The 23,798-nt window shown below is 43.3% G+C and overlaps 1 protein-coding gene across 3 annotated transcripts in view; it reads right to left on the bottom strand.

Moving 5' to 3' along the window:
* The window catches only part of ZFYVE9 (zinc finger FYVE-type containing 9), a 56,209-nt gene that overhangs the window by 665 nt on the left and 31,746 nt on the right, over positions 1-23,798 (bottom strand). For all 3 annotated transcript variants that reach the window (XM_066192820.1, XM_066192822.1, XM_066192819.1), the window contains 13 exons: positions 22,027-22,203; positions 21,522-21,691; positions 20,651-20,774; positions 19,378-19,500; positions 18,073-18,228; positions 11,117-11,341; positions 8,653-8,735; positions 7,805-7,909; positions 4,857-5,007; positions 3,650-3,730; positions 2,131-2,293; positions 1,200-1,305; positions 120-296 (listed from right to left, as the gene is read on the bottom strand). In XM_066192820.1, the coding sequence (XP_066048917.1) occupies positions 120-296; positions 1,200-1,305; positions 2,131-2,293; positions 3,650-3,730; positions 4,857-5,007; positions 7,805-7,909; positions 8,653-8,735; positions 11,117-11,341; positions 18,073-18,228; positions 19,378-19,500; positions 20,651-20,774; positions 21,522-21,691; positions 22,027-22,203 (1,841 nt within the window). The remainder of the gene's footprint in view (positions 1-119; positions 297-1,199; positions 1,306-2,130; positions 2,294-3,649; positions 3,731-4,856; positions 5,008-7,804; positions 7,910-8,652; positions 8,736-11,116; positions 11,342-18,072; positions 18,229-19,377; positions 19,501-20,650; positions 20,775-21,521; positions 21,692-22,026; positions 22,204-23,798) is intronic.

Below are 23,798 nucleotides of genomic sequence, written 5' to 3'. Positions count from 1 at the left end.
CCTGATTAGCATCTGATACCGGTACTTCAGCATTCTCCTGGTTAAAGTGCTTTATTCCCATTCTGGGGAATGAACAAGAGAACAACTCCCCAGTTAAACCCAAACCATTGAAGACTTACTTGATCCGAGTCCAGTGTCACACGCAGACCCAGCTTAGTCATCCCATCTTCCTTCAGCAGTTTCAGGTGAGGACACAGAGCCAGACAGAAAGCTTTTGCCACATTTTCAGTCAGTCTGCTGTGATCAGCTGGGTCACTCAGACCACTGTGTTGCTCATCGTTTTCCAGAAAAAACACCTGAAGGGAAGAGTCAACACAAGACATAAAACTCGGCATTTCTAGAAAATTCAGGCTGGATGTCATTTAAACTTTTACAAATGAAGACTTCAGAAGTAACTGTTCAGGGAAGCCCAGCAAAAACCCCTGAAGACAAGTCACCTTAGGGAGGAAAAAATAAAACTTGAGAAGGAATATTTAAATTTAAATAGTCCTCTGAAACCTCTCAGATCTGGTCAAAAGCATTGCTATGGAAATTCACTATGTTTGGCACATGGTTTTAATAAAAACCTGCTTTTAAACAGAAAAATTACACTTTTAATACCATCCCAAAGATCTCTGCCATTTTTGTCACTGAACTTGTTTCTGTTTAGCCCAAGTGACCTGGCAAAAAAGGGCACATGAGAGCCAAGCTGCAGAGTAAAGAACTTGATTCCTCCTCAGCAGGCGAAGTGAAACACTTGAAGAAATATTTTGACATCAGCATTTGTGTACTGGCAGAGTCACAGGCAGCATCAGCCATGCAAGCAGTTTCTGAGGGATGTATGCCACAGCACTTCAACATGCATTTTAGAGAAAGTGACTCAAAATAACATTTCTAAAAAACACCTTATATTAAGATTTGTCTCCATGTAGAAAGGCAGCTTTTAACACAAAGGCAAATGAAACCAACTGTTCCTGAGTGTGACGCAGCAAGTGTTGCTGTGGTTCCCCCCATGCTGAACACCCTGATGTGAGCAGCAGCGACTGGTGCAGCTCGAGCTGTGGCTGCCTCAGTGGAGGATGTTTTATCCTGCAGGATCCCACCCTGTGCAGGCAGGAAGGGCACCACAGGCTCGTGGGGAAGCTTGTGCTGCTTTCCTGTGGTGACTGGGGGAGCAGCTGGACACAGCCCTGGCCCCAGTGCCGGGCTGACACACCCACCTCTGTCCACCGGATGACCTTCCCGTTGGCCTTGTACTCGGAGCCGTGGAATATCTTCACGCTGGTTATAGATTCCATGGATTTGCCATCAATAGGGCTCACAACGCTGCAAAAGGGAGGGAGGAAGGTGAGCTCTGACTCAGCTCAAGACCTGAGCTTGACTGAGCCCTCTGCAGAAGAGAATGGCCTTGGAATCAGAGGGCAGTTCCTGGAAGGGGTCCCATGCACAATGGAGGTGCAGGAAGGACCTTCCTGAAGGTTTTCAACAGAGCTTTGCAGCAGAGCTGAGATCCTGTAAGGTTCTGACAGAGTAACGAGGCTTTTCATACAGGTTGGATTTCTGCTCATTTGTAAACTCAGTGTAGGCCAGCAATACCTGAAACACAACTTACACAGCCCAGGACTTGATTGCAGAACCTAAGATAGATCTGGAGAGCCTGAAACTACAGAAGTATCCTCCTTTCTAGGTGCTGAGTCCTGAAATACGGAATCCATCACAACAGCACTTCACTGCCACAAATACTTCAGCTGCCAAATCCTAACAACCTTCCTTTTGGCTTAACTTTCAAGTGTCCAAAGATACTGTTGATGTTCAGCAATTTTGTGTCCAGCTCTACTTAATGCAAACTAAGCACCAACAGAGCAAACTGACCACACTGTGCAGGGTTCAGCACTGAGAGCTGGAGACAGATTAGTGATTTCCAGTAACTGGATACTGGCAATGCCAAAAAAATCCATAGCATTGCCAATCTTCTAAATTGATGCCCCAAAGCTCTGGTATCTCAATTCCATTTTCATTACAATTAATTGCATCTTATCACACAAGAGGTGCAGACTTTTAATTCCTATTGATTTGAGGACTCATGTGCCTTACAAGATCAATTAAAATTTTCAACAGGCACCAATATCAAGTGACTGCTCCTCTACTTACCCCTTATTAAAGTTTTTATCATCTTCTACCCACTGAATGTGAACGTGTTCCTGAGGGTCTTCAGCATCTACTTTGCCACAGGTGATGGTGAAGTCTTTCATCTCTCTCAAGGCCTGTCTCAAAGAGTCCATGTTCTCAGCAGTTATCTGGACCATCACTCCATCTGGGGAACCAAGAAATCCTCATAAGCCAAGACAAGCCATGCCAAACAGAGCCTATGTAGAAAAAGATAAACATCCTTCCCCTGTTTGCAACAGAGGTTAAATGTTCACGTTCAGCACAGCAGTTCTCCATAAGCCCATTTCTGAACTCTCACATTCCTAAAATGCAAACCTGCTGAGTGCTGACGAGAGAAAACACAACAGTAAGAGAAGGGCAGCTCCCTGGTGAAGTCAGCTGCAGCAAAGTCCCCATTGTTAGTCTGCCTCACAACCTGACACCTGCCCTAGGCCACCCTCAGAAACCCCAGGTGACACCACTCCGTTGAGCTGTCTCCTCTGCTGCTCTGGAAGCAGCAGTGGCAGTGCTTGAGAGGTCAGTGCTTGCCTGACAGTGGCAAAGATACAGAATTTGGATTCACAGAATTAAGGCTGAAAAGACCTCCAAGATCATCCAGTCCAGCCAATTAACCCAGCACCGCTTTGGGTCAATCTCAGTTATGGCAAAAGTAACAGGAGTGGAACAATTCCCCACGTAGAGACTGAGTCCCCCTGTGCCTCTGTCTTTCCCTAACCACCCATTAGACACAGGAAATGGCACAGTGACCTGCATGCTCTGCTGGCAGTGGGCTGCCTGCCAGCCCAGGGACCACACTCAGGGCTGCAAGCCTGGAGCTGGTGCAGCACCAGGAGCTCCTGCTCACCCCTGGGGCTCTGCCGACTGACTGCTCACGTGGGCATCCTTCACCACCCAGGGCAGGAGCACTGCTACACCACTCCTGCCTGCACTGTCACAGCTGCAGGGACCTGAATGCACAGCTGTGCAGCTCAGCTAGCAGGCACCAACAGCTTCCAGCTGGAGTACCCCCGTGGCAGCTCTTCCTGTGATACAACAAACCAAATCTGAGAGGGACCAGCTCAGTGCCCTCAACCTGTCATGTTCTCATCTGCCCACGTACAAGCACATAAACAATGCACACTCATACCCTTGCACACTGCAGAGCTATTTGGCAGCAGAGGAAGTTGAGCAGGGTTTCCTCTGCTGGTTGGTGGATTACACATTCTGTATTTCTTGGGCTCACAATTTCCTCACTCAGCCCAAACCAGTGAATCGATCACAGGCTCCCAAGCCAAGTATTTCATATCTCACCCTCATTTTCTTGTGACCCTGTTTTGCAGCATCTGCACTAATTCCTCCTTGTTAAAGGGAGCAGGGTGGTTTTTGCTAAGGAGTAGGATAAAGCTGACCCAACAGCAAGACTCCATGGCCCAAGGCATAGGAGCAGAGAGATCCCTGCTAGCTGCAGAGCTGAGCTGGGCAAAGAGAGAAGTGTGTTTTAAGCAAGCAGTTCAGTTCTTACCTTCCACTATACTGGATTTGGCAAGGTAGCCTGAAGAGGATTTTAAAGCTCCACTGAACACAAAGAAGCTGGCACCAGTCACTGCAACAGCAACAACAGGAGAGATTTAGTGAGGCTTTCGTCAAAGCAATGCCTCACCCAAGAATCAGGTATCAGCTCAGTCAGCCAGAGAGGTGATTACCCTGAATCAGGACAAATGCTGCTTGGAATTATGGTGCCTGTATTGCACATCATAAGCTTGGATATGCAACGGCAAATGATCATCCCGTTATTTTCTAAACTGGACAACAGTTTTTGTCTAAGTTAATGAATGCCTGTACTTTATCACTCTCCCTCTCCATGCCCTACATACCTCTGAGTTTCAGAATTACTAATTCTGGCTAACCACGTACACAATTAACTCCCTAAATGTTCCCACACAGGTGGCAGACTCTAAGTGAGCTGTTTATGGATCATGCTGTAACACCAACCCACTGGCAAGGCCACAGCTCAAAGCCACCTGCCTTAAAGTGAAATTATCTTCAATGACTACTAAGCATCATGAAATTCCTGCTGGAAATCCCTCTTCTTGTCCCATAGGTGAAGTTAACAGAAGTCAGACAAGACCATCAGTCCCAAGTGACATTCCACACCAGTACACTTGCTGGAGTCACCAGTGATACTTGCAAAACATCCAGCTCAGCCTGTTTTGTTCTCATTTGGAGATTGTATAAATGTCTTTGCCAGAAATGTCCCCAAACCCACATTTAAATTCTCAGCACACAGCTGCTGCAGCCTTTCAGCCTACTGTAACAAAAATATACCCTGGAAATTAGATGGTCTAATTAAGGTGAAAATGAGAAGTTTCTTGAAAATGCATTATTACAATGCTGCTGTGGTTGGTTATTCCTATTTAACTTTCTGTCCTGCTCAATCTAGTCTTTCTTTCACATAGTGTAGGTGAAGCACAGGCAACCACCACCTCACCTGCACATCCAGTAACGCCAAAGCCAGCTCTCACTATTAATGGAGACGTGTTGCCTAAGCCAGTTCCAGCACAGAGCTGCCCAGTCAGGGACACCAGTGGTCAGACTGATTTTCTCTAACAAAAACTGGGTGAAACCCAGCCAAATCCAGCTGCAGCCAATTCACAAAGCCCCACAGAGCTGGGGCAGCAACACAGGGGCCAAGCAGCCGTGCAGAGCAGCAGAGCCAGGGCTCCCCTCACCTTTCCTGGGCTGGTTGTGGATGCTGATGGCCTGTGTCTGGTAGTTGCCGTCGTCGTTCTGCACACACACCAGATGCGAGTCTGCCTTCTCGTTGAAACACGCTCCCCCTGCCAGCACGTGCTCGTTGGATTTGTTCATGGCTTTCATCATCTGCAAACACAAACCTTTAGCATTTCCACCCAGTTCATCAAGCACTTCCATAAATAGGTGCTTCTTGGAGTGGTTTAATCAGAAGCTTCTCAAGTTCTCATATTCCATGTCAGGTTTTAGCACTCAGAACCATGAACTGCTTTTGAGAAGAGGGTTCAGGTCTTTAACTGCCTGGATGCTTTAAAGTGCCATCTTTTGTGCAATTAAGGTAAATGGTATAAGGGATAGCTGAGCTACAGAAGTTGCAAAAGCTGTTACCTCTACCTGGTTTTAAAAATACACACGGGGGGGAAAAACCATGAGAAAAACCCTGGGAGGAAATACTTGACTTGTTTACACACCTACAGCTGTTAATGACCCAAATCATGAACGCCCCTCCACAGTTCAGTGCCACGTGGGCTCTCAGACTGGGGCCATTTCTTCCTGTTCTGCCACAACCAGACACCAAAGCTTCGGTGAAGCATCTCTGCTTCACCTGCATCAGCCGGTGAAACTGGGATCAATGTTCCCAATTTAAGACTTTTAAAAAACATCCAAATTTGCTTTCCTGGCAAATGAGGCCTCCAGAAAGCATCCAAAAAAGTCTGTGACACATTTGCCCTTCAGTTCTGCTGACTATTATCTAAGGCACACCGAGTTACACGCCTTGACTAAATACCCTTGGTAGATTATATAGTTTCTTTTCTCCACTATTCCTCTTTGTGGGGGCTCAAGACTCAGTGATTTTTGATCCAAAGGAAAACTGAGGGAGTCACCCAACTCTGGAATTTTTTTCAAACACGAAAATGACATGTTTGCTTAAAATAAAATAAGTCAAATTAAATGACACAAATCCCCCCGCAGTGAAAACCCAGAAAAATGCGGAATTATTTGACATCTCCTAACAGCACTCACACTCCCACCTCTGCTTCCTGGAGCTGATAAGCATGCAGGCTACACACAACACATTTGTCTCTCTCAGTTCCACGTAAAACCCTAATTACAGTGTCAGGAACATTAACTGATGCTCGCTATTGACAAATGAGCACAGGTGTAATGTTTGGGGAGGAAACTTAATTAGGATTTTGCATCAGACAACTGTGTCTTTCATTATCCAGTTGATCGTGTCATGCTCCAGAAACTGGATTTTAGCTCCACAGCAGCCACATTTGTGGAGCCCAGCAGTTGCCTTCAGCACAAGAAACAACTGGATGTGGCAACTGTGCTTCCTTAGAAGGCAACTGATTAAGAAATTACAGTCATCTTTGCTGAGGGACTAAGCAGGCAATTAGGGACCTCTAAGCTTAAGAAAATTTAAATAATTTTGAAGACAAAAGTATGTATTTAATAGAAAAACTATATATTCATGTGTAATTCATTAATCACAGGTGGAATTCTCCCCATTTAATACACACATGAGATTTCAAATTAATTTTTCACTTTTTAGATAGTGAAAACATCTGAGTAACAGTCCTTTCTAATTAAATAAAAGTAAAGGTCTTAGTACTTAATTCATCTTGAGACTGGCCCAGTTGGTTAGAGGAGGGTGATGGTAACACCAAGGTCAGGGGTTTGATCCCTGTATGAGCCATTAAGAGTTGGACTTGATGATCCTCGTGGGTCCCTTCCAACTCAGAATATTCTGTGAATCAGTGACTCTTAATTCAAAGTAAACTCATGAAAAATTCCTATTAATACAACTTTTCAAAAGAATCATAAGCTATGAACAATGTTAAATAAGTAACAATTTCTCCATTTAAAAAGTTGAATCCTTGCATGACACCGGGAAGAGAACCCAAGCACAACGCAGAGGTTTTGCTACGTCCCTGACTCAGGAATTCCCTCTCAGTCCTGCTAAGTCCCTGTCTGGTACCAGTGAAGCCGAGACCTTGCAAACACCAGGCACAGCTGACACTGAACTGCATTGTCTGTGCCATTCCAGACTGAATTCATTCAAACCTCACTGACCTCTTCTGTTCTGGCACAACTGCATCAAAAATTAAAACACCTTTTAACAGACCCTTTATCTTCATCAATTTCATCTTTTTCAAACTTCATAAAAGAACATTTCTTTTTCAATTTTTTTTTCCTCACTTTTTTTACTCAAATGCTTCTTGCAGGGAAATTCCCTCTTGAGATAAAGCTGCATTCTGCTCTGCTCTTTCAAGAATTTTTACAAATACCACTCTGCTCAGGAGGTTTGCTCTCACTCCAGCTCTGACAGGTTTCAAACTACCAAGTTACCCCCTTCTCTTCAGACAGAACACGAAATCAATCCCCTTCTCCACTGTTCCCTTTCATTACTGTTCAAATACCTCCTCCCCCAGCTTTCTCTAGTTAGCAGCACTAACTCCTACAGATGCTGACTGATTTTCTCACACCAGAAATCAAGTATAAAATTTTCATGTTGACGGAACTTTTACATAAAATAATCAGCAATCCAACAAATACTACGAAATGCTTTGAGTGGGAACACACAACACAAATGAGAAAAACTAATGCAATTTTTTTTCCTAGTTTACCTCGAGTGTAAAGTTTGTCAACTTACTTGCTCAAATCAAACATATGATACTTTATGTAAAGAGTTCAAAAACCTGAAGAAAAAGAGTTTAAGAGTTTAGTTAATACTAAATTGAACTGCATTCTTCCTGTGAAGCCAGGCTCATTCACTTCCAAAAGCTGTGTGCATCACACAGTTACTATTTGCTTTTGAGGCATTTTTTCCTTAGTGGTAGTGAACAGAATACAAGTTCCTCTAGATCCCAGGTACTCCAATCACAAAGAAACTGTACACAAATGTATGTATTATAAGCGTTACCTCATTATATCTGTTGCTAGGTATTTTGATGCTGGTTTTTCTGACTTCCATATCAACCACTAAACCTTGGACCACAGGCAGTGTGTACTGGTAGTTTCTGAAGTCCTGATAATTAAAACAAGATTTTAAGTTAGGCATGATGATCATCATTAGCACTGTCGGTTTCATAACTATCCTGGTGACTACTACTTAGCCCATTCAAATAATTGTAATCTGACTAGAAGGCAGGGAGGGACAGAGACACCACAGTGTGGAACCCATATAATTGCAGTACACAAATGAAAAAAATATCATTGTGACTGTTAGTCATTTCACACATTCTCTTACATCAAAATTAATGTTCTCCCACCTTGAATATCATCACTGTATGTAAGAAAATTTGCTCTCTGTGTTCTGTTCTATTACTAGATAGAGTTATTAGTTTTTCTAGCAGTGAGATTAAGTCGTACATCAAAGAGAATTTCCTGTATTGAAAATACTTGCAAAGTAGGAAGAGATAATAACGTCCCTTCAGTCGGAGCACTGTGTAATCAGAGAGCTGTGACTGCACACTGTGATGACCCAGCACTTCTGAGGAAGCGCTCTGAGCAAACAATGCACTTATTTCAAGAATCCAAACATCCTCCAGCTGCCAGGTCTGGGATATTGATTAGGGTACCTTGTTACAATTCACTCTGTTGTTGAAAGCTGACACCCCCTCTCAGTAACAGCAGGGAAATTCTCCCAAATCCCCACTACTTCCTCTTGCTTATCCTGGACCTCCCAGCTCCTGAGTGCACCTGGAGCCCCCCTCTCCCCACACAGATCCACTCACACCAATGGAAGCACAAATTCCATCACAGACTTACTGCAAGGAGGTTCATGATCGTGTGGCCAGTCTCTCCAAACAAAGGCTTACGGAATCTGACACTGAAAAGTGGGCATGGATAAACTGGAATAGAACAGGAAAGAACAGGTCAGATGGAAATTTACATACTCAGATTCTGCAAAAGCAGACCTAAATACCTCCTCAACTGAGTGTGGTAAGCAGCAGCTAAAGAAGAGACTGGGAAGACTGGAATTCAAAAAGCAAAAGTGCAGAAGGGTTCAACATTATAATGACCTTACATGTGTTATGGCTGCTTGCCCACCATGCTAGAAACAAGAATAATTACATGGAAAGTTTACAGGTGCCACACTGCAGGGCTGAGCTGAGTGACCTGGGCCCTGATGGCAAAAATGACCTTTCTAAGTGCTTTTTTCAGGCTACTACTTTGAAATGGCTTCTATTTTTGTCCAACCATCCTGCTGCTCTCCACTACAGCATCATCAGTCTTTCAGTTCTGTGGCCGACACGTGACATTCAAGTGATAACCCAGATTACTTTATTTCCTGTTTTCATTATTTCATGTGGCAAACTCCACAGGGGTACATCAAAAACAATTTAAAGGACATTCATGGTATGTCAGTGACGTAAAAGATCTGCATTCCTTGGCTGACATCCATACCTGTGAAACATCTGTGATGCAATTCTGAGTGCAGGGCAGGGATCAGGCTGCATTACGTTATGTTGCAGCAGAAGCCATCACAACGCTTGGAACGTGACTCATGCACTGGTACATAATGCCAAGGTTTCCTAAACACATGTTTGAAGGAGGATTCCTAAGCTATCCTCAGGCAAACACTCAGCCTGATTTCCCCAAATGCCACACTCCCAGTTCCCAGTGTGGTCAGAAGGGACTGCAGAGCGCTCAGCATCATGTGAATAACATGAGGATTTCCCGATGGAAATCAGCTCCAGCCTCTGCACACTGATTCGATACCTGAAAGCACCGCACAGCACACGGCAACCAAGCCATGCACAGTGCCCTGAGGCCCCAGCAAGGGCTGAATTCCCCGTGTCTGCCACCCTGGTTTGAGGCAGCAGCGCAGCTCCATCCCAGATGCACAGAATTCCCTGGGCCTGAGCTGCTGGGCTGAGCTGTGGCTGCTCAGCAGAGGTTTTCTGCACACCCAGCAACCCGAGGGCCTCCTGCATCCCAACTGCACAGCCGGCAACTGCACAAATGGCTGGGTTCTGACAGCTCCACCAGCAAGGAGGATGGAGGGAAACCCAGGAAACATGGGCCACAAAAGCAGCGCCTTCCAGGGAGAAACTGAGGCGGTGCCCTGCAGTCGCAACTGGCACAGCTCCAGGGAATGTGCCTAAATCCAAATCCACAGCTGTAGGAATGATGCAAAGGCTTCCCAATACATCAGAGCAGGTACTTTTGTTTGTCACTATCAAAACACTTCTTTCTGTGCTCAGAGACAGATGTCACATCCAAAATATGAGCATTTTTGTTTGTTTTTCTAAATACTGATGGGAATAAATGCACTGCTTAAAAAATGCCTGTGGATACACAAAAACCTAAAAACCTTTAACATGAATGTTTCTTTGGACAAGTTTAACCTTCAGTCCTCATCCTCAGAAGGCAAATTTTGAAGATTTTATTTTTCTCCTCCAGCAATGCATGTATTTTGTGGAAAATTCCCAACGTCCTCAAAATTTTAAAAGTTAAAGTGACAAATCTCTGTATAGCGTATTACAAAACTTACTTTGTTAAAATGTTCTGAAAGAGCTCTGGGAAAAATTAACAACAGACCATTCTCATAGTAATTTAGATTAATGAGATATACCAATCAAAACTGTAGATGAGTGAGACATACAATTTTTGGCCCCTCATGGTGGACAAACTGCCAGCAATGTCTTTACTCCAACAGTGGTAAATGTGTTTTGAAAATTATTTTATCTTAATTTCATGCTAATTTCATGGTAACTGCTAAGATGTTGTTCAGATGAAACATTCTCTCCAGCCCATGTATTATTAGTTGCAGCAGAATTTTTGCAACAAACTGCCAAGTTTGTTGTCCCTGCACAGGTATTGTTACTCTCTGGAAAATGAATACTGTTTTAAAAACCTAAAAGCAAATGGTCTTTCATTTCAGCATGGGAAGAGTTTAACACCTCAAAGGCTCTCTCCCTTGTGCTAACTACACCACCTCATCAGACTTTCCTGCACAAAACTCTCAGGTCACTAAACGGATACAAAGATGCTCAGAACTATATCTGTCTCCACAAAAACCTCCCTGACGACCCAGCCGAGTCATAAAAAAGGCTGTAGGTCCCATGAGCACCTCAGTGCTGCACCGTGGGTCTGACACACAGCTCTTCCTTGCCTGTTTGAGCCTGGGTGGCTCTGACAGCTAACAATCCACGGCTGGGGGCTGTGCTCTGAAGCAGAATTCATCCATTCCCCTGCAGAAGTTACTCCGGCAGTGCCTGCTACTCACGCCTGTATTCAGCTCCGAGCCTCAGCATCAGCCGGATGGGGAACACCTTGGCCCAGGGAGTCTCCCACTTCTGGATGAGGATGCCAAACAAGTATGGTGGGGTTGGGAGCACCAGGTCCTGCAGGGACTGATAGGTCGCTGCAACGTACAAGAACCCTCCGTGTTCTTTGCTTCCAAGGAAGCTCTGGCTGAAAAAGGAGTGTCCCAGGTTGCCAACAATGTTACCTATGGGGAAAAAGCAAGAGTTTGTTATTTCACTGGATTGAGAGCTGTATCAGGAATGTCAGGAGTTTTTCAGAAGGGGGAAAAAAATTCCATGTTAAATTCACTTTGTTTCCTGGAACAGTAATGTGTATTAAGCACACCTGAACAATGATTTGCTGCACACGGGTGCTCAGGTTACCTCCTGTGCAAAACTGCCCCAGCCTGGCCTTGGACACTTCCAGGGATGGGGCAGCCACAGCTGCTCTGGGAAACCTGTGCCAGGCCCTCACTGCCCTCTCAGGACATCACAGGAGAGCTCAGGCCAGTATTGCTGCCAAGGTGAAACCTCCCCCTGGCACTACAGACACACCCACACAAAGCCTCTTTTCAGTGCCCTACAGATATCCAAGGCACTTCCACTGCAGAAGCTGCTGTTGTTTGAGATAAACTTTTGGATTCAGCTGCAATTTAAGGAGGGATGTGCACCTGGTCAAACAGTTAATGTCCCCTGGCTGTCCTTCCATTTAGGCAAACCACTGGGGTGCCTGCTCAGACACATATTGAAGATCTGGGTCATTTCAAGAATTACACAAAAGACTCTTTACTTCATTAGTACACTTAATGTAAAATGCAACTGAGAGAGACACAGGGGAGAAACATCACTAATTTTTATTCACATTTTTACTCTTTGATGCTTCTAATTTCCAAAAATGTTTACACTCAAATGGCTGAATGAGTCTGAATGTTGATTAGGTTATTATAGCATCCAACACAGCATTTAACATCGAAGCAAAGGACCATGGTGTGATTCCTTTTATGAAATGGCAACAACAGCATGCAAATAATGTACAGAACAGCTGATCACAATTCTCCATAGGAAGATTGAATATTAATGGTGCTGATTTGCTCTCAAAGAATAAGGCAATTTCAGAGAGCGTGGTGTGCTTGATCACACCACTCATGAGGAATTGCATGGGATTGAGGTACTCATGCAGACCTCCTGGGCTTCTGGAGCAGTCCCAGGCTTTCCCACCTGCAGACAGACTGCCAAGCAGGAGTTCCTGCTCTTTCTCCACCACCTCATAACAGAGTGTTTAGATCTCAACTCGAAGTGGTGATGTGCAGGTCTCCATCTGCACATCCACTGGACACTACCTGGAGAGTTTCTTCCTTTTACGCACATGATACACACACAGACAAATGCCGGGTTTTAATTAAGTAAAAATATGAGTCACAGAAATGATACTTTGACATCCTTAGTAATCCCAGTTATAACAATACAGCTATTCCAGCCCTCTCTCTGGAGATGTGGCCCTGCTGCTTTGCACCCCTCCAGACCACCTTGGCACAATCATCACTCAATATTGTCCTTCACATGACCTTGGGTCCTCCAGCTTTACACATAGTGACTGGCAGGTCTGTAAGCAAAAGGCTCCTTTTATACTGCAACTAACAAATAAGCTCAGGGGTTTCCTTATTTTTCAAATTTCAGGGCTCTCTTGTGGATTTTTTTTCTGTACCCACAAATGCTGCACAAAGTAAGTTTTTAGGTTCCCTGTTTGAAGGTGACAGCTTTGGCAGCCCAGCATAGCAGGCTGAGGCTCATTCTGAGCTTGCCACTGTCCTGCAAAGCCAACCTGTAATTAATTTTCCAGACACACACAGGCCAAAGCTGACATGATCATCCAGATAAAACTCCAGAACTCTTAGAGTAGCTACAGCTTCTCAGCTGAGCATACTTGATGAAAAGTAGCTACCATGAGTAACAGAGCCACATCAAATGTCAGCTGCTGAGAATCCCTGCTCCTGCCCGTGTGCAAATGCAGCTCTGTCAGCTGTGCTGGGACACTCAGTGAAACACCAATGCACCAACGTGGGCACCCTGCTAGTGAGTGCAAACCAGTGTATCCACCGGTGTTCATGAGAAAGATTTTTCACTTCACTAAAATAGCTGCTGGCACTCTTTTTCTTTTGCAGTTCCCACCTACCCTCACTAATCGCCTCTTCTTCATTTATACTTCCTTTTCCCCTTCCCATCTGTTCTTACCCAAATAGAGCTACAGGCCTGATAATGAAGTTACTTGGTGAGGTTCTCAGTTCCAGCAACATGACCACAGTAATCCTGTTCACCTTTCAAGTGTATGACGTGTATGAACTGCCAAACTGCCCTGAATTCTGCCCCCTTTCTTACGTGAGCAAGAGGCCAGGCAAAGTGCAGCCGTACAATCCCGTACGGATCTGAGACGTGTGGCACTGCCCACTGGAATGACAAAGCAACCAGACATTTCCACTTGAGACTGGTGCCAAGTGCTGCAGCAGAAGGGGATGACTACTTATTTTTTCCGTTTCAGGAGATGGAGCTTCAAGGCTCACACGCCTGGGATGCCTTAATAAGAATTTTTCAGCCAACGGAAACGTGAAAAAAACCCTTAGAGTGGAATCTGCAACTCAGCTGTTCAGCCCTTTCCTTCCATAAGCCACAGCATCATAAATTACTCCTTCTGACACAAGCAGCTTGCACAGTGCAAGCTCCAAGAGCCTGCCATCACTTTAAGAGGACAAATTACTGGGATTAGGTGGCTGCGCTGCAATTCATTATTTATAACAGCTTAAGAGCCTGGATGTGGACAGCATGGGAAGAAGCAAGTGTTTTCCTACAGACTTCCTTAGTCCCTTTTCAGTCAGCACAACCAAGTCAAAAAGCCTCTTTTGGGTTGTCCCTCAAACATTTCTGCCCTGACCAGGGGCTGTCAGTCTTTCCTGCCCTGTCTCTGAAGGTGATTCCAAGCCAAGACCCCACCAAGAAGTTGCTATTCCCAGCCTGACATTGTCAAACCCAACCCACTGCACCATTACACATTTTAAGCACAGAACTGTTTCAGAGGCTTGTAGAGAAAGTGTAGGCGTCAGAAAAACCTACAAAAATAACTATCCTTTGCAAAAGCATATAATTTAATTTAAAACATATCACAACTTCCTTTCTAATGAGGCAATCTCAGAGTGAGCAGAAAGGTGCCTTTCCATATATTAAGTTCTAGCACCTGACATCAGACAACTGACATTATTTAGGAAGTGCTTACAGTGTGCATGATGCATCTAAAGCAGGTCTGCGGTAGGTCAGTACTTACACTCTTCTCAATTATACTCAGTTATCCTTGACTTTAAATCTTAAAGCATCTCTTCAAAGTTCTCCATAAAAAAAAAAAAAAAAAAAAAGATGCTTTTATCCATGGTGTTTTGAATACTTCTCTTAGATTTGGCAATCCCTTCTGGCCTCAAAATAGTCTACACCAGGAAAGGTAGATGGGGGAAAAAAAAGATTCCTGCATTTGTTTATTGCCCTCAATGCGTGGTGAAGCCAGTTAGGTACTTTTACCAAAAAACACTGAGGCTAAATTCTTAATGTATGCTTCCTATCTTTTGGTTACTGCCAGGTCAAGAAAAGGTAGTGGCACCCAGACTCAGACAAGGCATTTGTTTGTGGCTTGAGGAAATCCATCCAGCCTCATTCCACTCCTGTCCGGAACAGCCAGGAACTGCCATGTACCAAACTCTGCTGCATCCTGAAAAGCCCAGCACCCAGTCCTGCAGGAGATGCAAAGCAATATTCACCTGCGAGCAATCTTGCCAGATGGATTTTCTTCAAGAGCAAATGAGCACATTCCCTTTGGAAAAGGAACATAAACCCAACCACTCCAAGAGCCACAAAGTGCTACAGAAGAGCCAAGACCATGAATGATGCCCCAATACATCTGTGGCAGATGCCAGCACTGAGAAAAACCACATCAGCTCCACATTCAAAGTTCTGGCCATGGCCAGCATCTCTACTGAAACACATCAGAAAGTAATTTGGGAAGAACTCACTCCTATTGCCAAGGGCCATAATGCTTCACTTACTATCAGTGACAGCAGCAGCTGCCAGCATCCAAAACTTTCTCAGGCTACTCTATGGCAGTCTTCCTAACATCACTCACACACCTCATATGAAGTTTGATTTTGTCTCCACCTTTCCACAGACCAGCTGCAGGGGTGTATTGCTTGGTTAACCTGTTCTCTGTTCAGAACATCTACATGGGCTTCTTTAAAGATATCCTATTAACTACCACCATATCAAAACCCCACTGAGTAAAAAAAATGCACAAACTGTGTCTGGGATAGACCCAGCCTCACAAGGAATATCCCCAAAAACCAGGGTGAGCACAAAGGCATTTCAGGCAGTTGTCAGATTTACATTTCCACTACAAAAGTAACAGTAGCTTTTATTGTCTTCCAGCACAGAGCTGATGCACTAGGGCATCTCTGGCAGCACTACATTAACACATCCAACTGCCTCAAAGTACCCATTCAGACGGACAGGAGTTCTCATTTTCCCATTCACTGCCAGGCTTATAGCCAACAGACAAGGATAATCATGGGATTACTACTACAGCAGCACAACTACTACAACCACAACAGAAATCATTAGCTTCCAATTTCTAAACAAGAAAAGCAACACAGCAGGGAGCTTGATGACAGAGGGGCCAGAGGAAAAGTAAAGTGATGAAAAGTGAGCAGCAACAAAGACTTGCCTGAACTGACTTTATTTTTTTATAACTCACATGCATACAGCCTATAGTGAAAAATGCCATTTTCCCTCCAAAATCTCTCTGCTGCCACCCTACCAGAGCCAGCCTGCAAACAATACCCAGCACAGAGGGCAGGACTCTGCCTCCTGAACAAGCTATCCCTTCAGGAAAGAGGAAACATCTGGGAAGAGGCATGAGTACGTACATGTACTTTGTGCTTCCAGGCTTGAACACAGAATTCAAACTCCTAAATTCATGTGACTCATGAAGAAATCATTTGCTACGGATTGGGCTTTAATTGAACAAACAAAAAGGGATGCTGTGTTTTTCTACTGAAAACAAGACCAAGAAATCTAAAATCAATTCAAAGCAAAACCGACAATGTTAAAAATAATTCTTGTCTCCATTCCAATAAAAAGTACTGTATGTGCCTTTTTATTTTATTACTGTTTTAAAAAAACCTTATACTAAAGGAAATAAATAAAAAACATCCACAGAATTTATTTCAGTTTCCTGATACAGAATATATTTAAACCAATGTATTATATAATGAAAAATGAAATGGTGAGGCAGGCTGTTAAATAGTCTCTAAATTCTACTGGGAATTCTTGTTTGCTCTAAATGTCTAAATCATCTCATTGCCAGGAGAGGTGCAGTACTTCTGAAATGAACAGCTTAGAAAGCACGGCTCCACCTCCAAGAGCACAACTGCTAACCACTTCCAAGGGATTACAGACACCAAACTGAAACCCCTACAGCATCCCCTCCTCTCTGCCTGGATAATGTTTAAAGCAGCCAAGTTACAAATATGCTAACAGATCCTTCTGCCTCTCAAACAACGCGTGCCTTGGAAAGAGAAAAAGGATGGGTATGGAGAGAGCATTCCAAAGTGCTTTGGGAGTTTATCAAGGTGCACTATCTACAAAACCTGCAGGCATTACACAGTAACTGAAGGTGTCTGTCGACTCATCCTTCATGCCTGGAACACAACACACAGCAGATCCTACCCACAGAAAACACACAGTGGAATTCTTCAACGGCGACATTCGGTTTCTGATTAAGAATTGCACAATAGTAAGCAGCTCTTTGCACCAGTGGAACTGTAGGATATCAAATTACTACCACTACAGTACTAAAAAAGAATTTCAAATACATTATGTAGGAGTTATAAATTATGTATTTCTGTAGTGTAATTATAAAGAACTTCATAGCAATATATACACCAAGCTGGATTTATATCTGCAATATACATATACACACATTTATATACACATGCTTGCCATTTTTCATTTCTATCTCCCTCTGAATAACATCATTATAAGACAAAGAAAATGAACTGAGGTTTGGAACAGTAGTTGTTTGCCATGCACACAAGATCCATTATGACATGAGATAATAATACATTCTGAACCTGGCAACCTCTCTGGACAAGCTGACCTTTGCTGCACAGAGATATTTTAGGGAACAAGTACCTTTCATTATTTTATTAAAGTACTGGATTCAATCACTCCAAAGGCATTACGAATGATAAGCAGAACCTCTTGTAAATGTATTTTCAGCATAAAACCTTAATGTGATCCAATCTCACCTCTGGAAAACAGCTTTATTTTCTGATCTGTGGAACCAAATACTTTCATTTTTCCTTATGCAAGGATTTTTGAATTCTAAGGTCCAACAATAACACCTACAAGTGGAAATCTATTTACTTAGCAAATACAAAATGTGCAATGGTTTATATAAAAATCTTGCAAACAAGATACAAGAATTCAAAATTCAGGGATCATTTCTGAAATGTTGTACAGTTCATTCTGGGCAACGTATACATACATTATTTTAAGACAGAAACAGATTCTCCATAATGTAGGAATAAATACAGGCACTATGAGAATCAAACTTCCAAACTACCTGGTCAGGAGATATTGAACACACTATCCACAAGAATTCTTAACATTTTCTTTCTAGCTGGAAGATCTTTGGAGCAGCTCCCCAGGTTACCAGCATTTTATTTGGTGAGATGACCAGAACACTAGATACTGATAACCAACAACTCATCCCTCGATCAGCTTTGATCCTTATTCTCTATTTTTTTTTTTTTTTTCCCCAAAAGAGCCATTTGTTGTGACAAAAACATATCCGACCCTGTAGGATCATCTATTCAAAGCATTTTTACCAGAGAGCATTCCCTACCTGCTAAGGCATCCCGGTAAAGTTGCACAAAATGGTTAAAGATATCCTTAGGCAAACATTTCTCATCAGGCAAATACTGCAGGAGAATGACGATCTCCGACTGCCCCACGGCGTGCATGCCCTTCGTGGTGAAACACCAGCACTTCCTGTTCACATCTGCACAGAGGGAAAACCATGCATCAGCAGAGCAGAAATGTAAAAAGGAGGCCTAAATTTCACTGCAGGAAGACAGCTCTTGCAAGGATCAGTTTTACAGCATGTATTGTTGTGTTATCTGTCACACAAATTACGTCCTACATCTGTTACTGTGAGGGCAAGCACATCCAAAACAAGAGCAGCTCAATAATTCCCAGCTTACAGCTAAGGAAAAGGCAGAGTATTACAACTCCCAGTCAGATCTTGGGATTAACACCACAGAGCAGACTTTTAGCTGTTTCTGCATTCAAATGAAAGGACAGGATTTAAATGTGAATGAAGGAGCCTGGGAACAGGCCAGGCTGGTGGCTGTGTGATCCTGACAGCTAAAACAGTTTCCAACAGTGATATCTCTCTTAATATGGAGAGCTGGATGTCAGGTGTCTCCATGAGACCTCACTGTGTTGTTCTGCTTCACAGGGATGTTAATAATGACACATGCTCTGAGCTTCATTTCTTGAGAATACCAAGTTATTGAAATAAAACCTGTCTATAATATATTACCTACTTATACATATCTAAAACTGCAATCTAAGAGATGCTGAAAGGTTTATAAACAATTTATTAATATAAAACTGTCCTTCCCAATTTCTCCATCATGTTCCTATCCAGCAGAGATCAGGTGAGGAACTGGCATGAGAAGCCTTCCATCTGCCTCCCCACTCCACCCTCAGCACAGGCACACACAGGCACAGGACAGAAAGGGACAGAGGAGGTGCACAAGGGAATGGAACCCCTGCATTATTATGGGATCCCATCTGCTTTTTCCAGAATGGGATGACATGGGAATAAGCAAAGCAACCAAAGGAAAATAGGTGATAAAATACCCTGCCCTACCAAGCTCTACAGGAGACATTGATCTCCAAACCTGAGACTGGAGCCTCTATCAGTCAAGTTTATATTTTCTATACAAAATTATCTGCAATGATCCTTAAGTCACCAGAAAAGGGCCTTTTGCTCTTTAACTTAATTTGGCTCAGCACAAAGTTTTCAACCTGTACACATTTTTAGAGACTATCCTACCTAATTAAAATGTTGCTGTTCCTACTAATAATCTAGATAACATTTCCCCTCTCATAGACTAGGACTTATTTAATAATAAACACTTACAATTTACTATTTTTACCATGGACAGCAAATTAGCATTTAAAACAAATACTAGAGGGTCAGGGCCACCATCCTCCAGCTGCTGCATGACAGAGATCTGAGAAGGTCTCTCTTCCACAGCATAGTCTACAAAAGAAGCAAACACAATGAAATCCATAAACTACTGGTACAGACTCTATATTATAATCAGATAACCCCAATTCTAATTCTTTTTACTGTTTTGACCTTTTAGACAAACACTTAATTTAAGTATTGCTGGTTTGACTGATTGTTTCCTAGACTGGTATTTTCAAATTTCAACAGAATTTATGAGATACCTTCTGTAGACCCATTAGAAAGTTGCAGCTTGTTTCAGGAAAATAACTATTTTTCAGTATCAACAAGAGGAGAAAATTGAAATCAAATTGAGAAATGCGTCACAATGTCAACTGAAATCCCGAATGACAAAGAAGTTAAGAATTGTTACTTGAATCACAGTAAGGCAGAAGGGCATCAGTCCTGGACTACCATGAACAGTACACACAGGATGGAACAAATCTGTTTTGAAATTAAATGCTGCTCACATTTTGGTTTTGACACTATCCTGAAATAAAAGGTTACTTCCAGCTTAGCATTAGAAATGCACTGTGTCAGCAAAGTATCTAATAGAAATAAAACAACCAAAGAAGAGAAAACAAGTTAATTCCAGGAATGCATTAAAGGATGTCATGAATCAGACTGTGGAAAGCAATTTCAAATAACAAATACACATTTCTCATCTTTCAAAACTCAGTTTTTAATTTTCTGAAGCTTCCTCCATTTGGATCCTCTATAAGAGGACATCACAATGACTAAAAGCTGCACTCTGGGCCAAGATGTGCAATAGTGTTGCTGAATGAAGTGCTTGGGGATGCCTCAGACAGAGCCCATGTTCCAACAGAATTTCAGAGAAGGGAAGCATGAATATTCATAAGTCTAATTAAAACCTATCTCTGTGTGAAACATTCCCCACAGTCCGATTAGTGAAGAAATTAGCACATGTTTCTGGACTGCAGTTAATTTTTTGCTTCATGTTTTACTTGTTCCAGGAATTGCATTGCAAGGTGGGGCTCTTCCTGGATGCAAATAAGGACCAATCGTGCAAAGGAGTGGCCCAACCTTTACCCACGAGCGCTTACTGACAACTCCTTCCAATACTCAGCACACTGCCAGCATCTTATTTTTAAAATAAACACAGAAGCCATTAGGTTGTTGCATCTGGTAAGCATAAAAGCTGGCTGCCAAATTATACCCTCACCTCCTTTTACTCCAGTGGAGATGAGAATTGGAGGAAGACCATCTTCAGGAATCAGATTCATTGCGCTGCCAACAGGACTGCCAACCTGAGTTATATTTCCCGAGAATACAGAGGCATTATCAGTCTACAAGAAGCAAACAAGGAAGGACAACATTAACACAGTAATAATGATAAAAATGTAAGAGCTGGCTGGGTAAATTATTACAGATGTAGGTGAAGGAGTCTGTGTCTGCTGGAGAAACAGAAGCACCAAATAATTTGGCTCTGTAACAATAGGTGGTCATGTGATGACTCCTGTTTGTGAACTACTGCTAGAAAATCTGCCTAGAGCCTGCACCTCCCTTCTCTAACACCACACATACCCATTTCTTCACAAAACCTTAATGCAGCACCGATACCCATTTGAACATTCTGTAGAGTCTCAGTTCCACTTCCACAGGGTAGAGTGGACTTAACGTTGTTAGATTTTATCCGCACTTTCCTGCATACATCATTTTGTGACAGATACTCTTCTGATACACATTATGATAATCTTACAGCTTCAAACTCCGTCCTGACCACAGCTCACCTTTTTTAAACATGCGTTACACAAATATCCTTCACACACCAGCTGTACAGCCAAACAGTTGCAAGCCACACAGACAACAAACATTCTTAGTGCTCTGCCCCAAAAATATTAATTTCATTGTAAAAAATACGGTTGTTTCAGCACTCTGTAAACATTCAAACAAGGACAACACTTGCTATGCAACATATTAAGACAAGCCTGAGCAGATTTCCTACATCAGTCTTGCTGCAGTCACCACAGCAACTCATATACCACTCACGACCAAGGCAAACGCAGGATTTTGAATGCCAAACACTCCCTTACTTCTGGTGATAAAGTGTTGTTGGCCATGGGCTTTGATGGATCATGAGACACTGCTAAGGTTCCTGTGGAAGTTGTCCCAGCCACTGTCAGCTTTGCTGCATCGGCAACTTCTCCATTGGGTAAAATCCCATCAGCAAACCAAACACGCCTTTGTTCTCTAGGCTGAGCCACTGGAGAGAATGCAAAAAAACAGCATTTCACATCTCACAGCAACACTGGCTAGGAAAATGGAAAATCTTGAGTATAAAACAGCAAAATGGAAAAAATAAATATTAAAAAGTAGATTGGAAGGAACTTAAGGCATCACCTAGTGCACTCCGTATGGCAGCATCACGTACAGACACAACCACTGAGAACAGTTTACATGTCCTGAAAAACCTGATGTCCCTGCTGAGGGCAGGGATAGCACAACAGGCATTAGCCCTTCTTTGGAACGGATGAAGTGCAGATATTCTTTCCAAATTCTTACTACAAGTGAACTGAAAGAAAAAGGAAGTGTCCTCACCTTCTGCTCCAGGATGCTTTAGAACTCCCACAGGCACCATGACAGTGGGAGGCGGGGAGCTCAGGGCGCCCGAGGCCTGAGCCTGCTGCAAAGGAGGGATAGTAGAACAGTATTCAGCGGGATTGTTAGGGTTAGGGCTCTGGCTTGAGGCACTCATCATGTTCTCCCAGGCTTGAGCTAAAGCAAACAAAGAACAAGAGCCATCAATACAGAGGAAGGTATCTAACAGTCCAAAACACTGTGAGAAGTTCTCAGCTGCTGTCAGTATGGATCCTGCCACCTCCCAAAGCCACCTTTCCCTTCATGTAACAGCCCAGGAGACTGCAATCAAGCAAGAAAAGCACAAGGAGAAACTGCCCTGATCCCATGCAATAAAAATATCAGTCCACAGGGAAGTATTTTCTGAAAATGGTTACAATACACTTTGACTTGAGTGATGCTTAGATCCTCATGCTTCATTTTGTTTCTTCTTCAAAGATTTAATTGAAACAGTCAATGTGTACATAAATATATGTATGTATATAAATGTATCACAATGCATGGAGAAACAGACACCCCTACTGCAAATGTTTCATAACCCACAGAATACTTGAGCAGATTTAGCTTTCATTTATGATAAAAAGCACCCTGCATTTCTTTGTGTCCAGGGCAGTTGTGTACAGATGAACAACATCTACTAACTGCAAAAAAAACCCTTATGCTATTAATTCGGAAGGCATGACTTGAGCCTTAATTCAACCGGCCAAAAAATCAGACATAAATCTCCTTTGTCAACAACATTCATCCCAGGAAAATCTCCTCCGGTGAGTAAACCAGACTATCTCCACAGTGCTACTTCTTTTTCACCTCGAAGGAAGGCTTGTAGCAAGATGCCAGAAAATTCACATGTGTGCCTGCACCCACAACCATCTCAGTGTGCTACAAAGAAATGCATTCTTTGAGTCAGGCACAAATATCATGGCACCTAAGCTCTCAGAGCATGGACATCCTTGGGTTCCTTCAGCTGCAAATTGTTAGAAAACCAACGTGGAAATAACAAGACCAAAAAAAAGAAAAAAAAAAACCCCACCCAAACAGAACTCAACAGAACACAAACACTCCTGCTTCCCCCATCAAGCTGCAAAACCAATAGTGAAATGCTTCTCAGTGAAAATAGTACTGGCATTCCAGCTGAGAAAATTACTTGAACCGAAGCGCTTTTTAAACAGCAATTCTGTACCAGTTTTAGTAACTAGTACATTAACCCATTCAGGGTGGGCCATGCTTGGAGCGGCTGCAGGCTCCCCTCCCCTGATGAGAGAAAGTGCCCAGGCCCTCGGCCAGGCCTCGGACCAGCTCCCCCCGCCAGAGGGGAGTGCCAGGGTGTTTTCCAGCTGCTAAAAACCGACCCAGGCCGGGATGGGAGCACATCATCCCCTCTCCCGGCCTGGAGTCACCGGGCCGGGCGGGACTCCCGTGAAAAGCCCGGGCAGGCCGGGCCCCCTCCAAAGGGGAGAGCCAGGACTGCCTTACCTCCTGTGAAGGCGGAAGAAAGAGAAAGCTATTTCAAGTTTCTTTCTAACTTTTGTGACCCCGAGGTGTATCCTTGCATGCAATTGGCTATTTTAGTTATCAGTTCAAAGGAAATCACCAATTGCTCCTGACTATCTGTGCTAAACTAACACAGTCCTGAAAGAAGAAAGTTTCAAAAATGCACAAAGTTACACATCCAGGGCTCCTTTATTAGAAAAGTAAAAGAGCATTCTTAAAGCCTCCTTTAAATGGAGCAAAGT

This window comes from Chamaea fasciata, unplaced genomic scaffold, assembly GCF_029207755.1.
Source record: "Chamaea fasciata isolate MVZ Bird 193981 ecotype frontalis unplaced genomic scaffold, bChaFas1.0.hap1 SCAF_10, whole genome shotgun sequence".
NCBI classification, from domain to species: Eukaryota; Metazoa; Chordata; class Aves; order Passeriformes; family Sylviidae; genus Chamaea; species Chamaea fasciata.
Note: the sequence above shows the minus strand (reverse complement) of the source record. Positions and strands in the feature narration are given on the sequence as shown.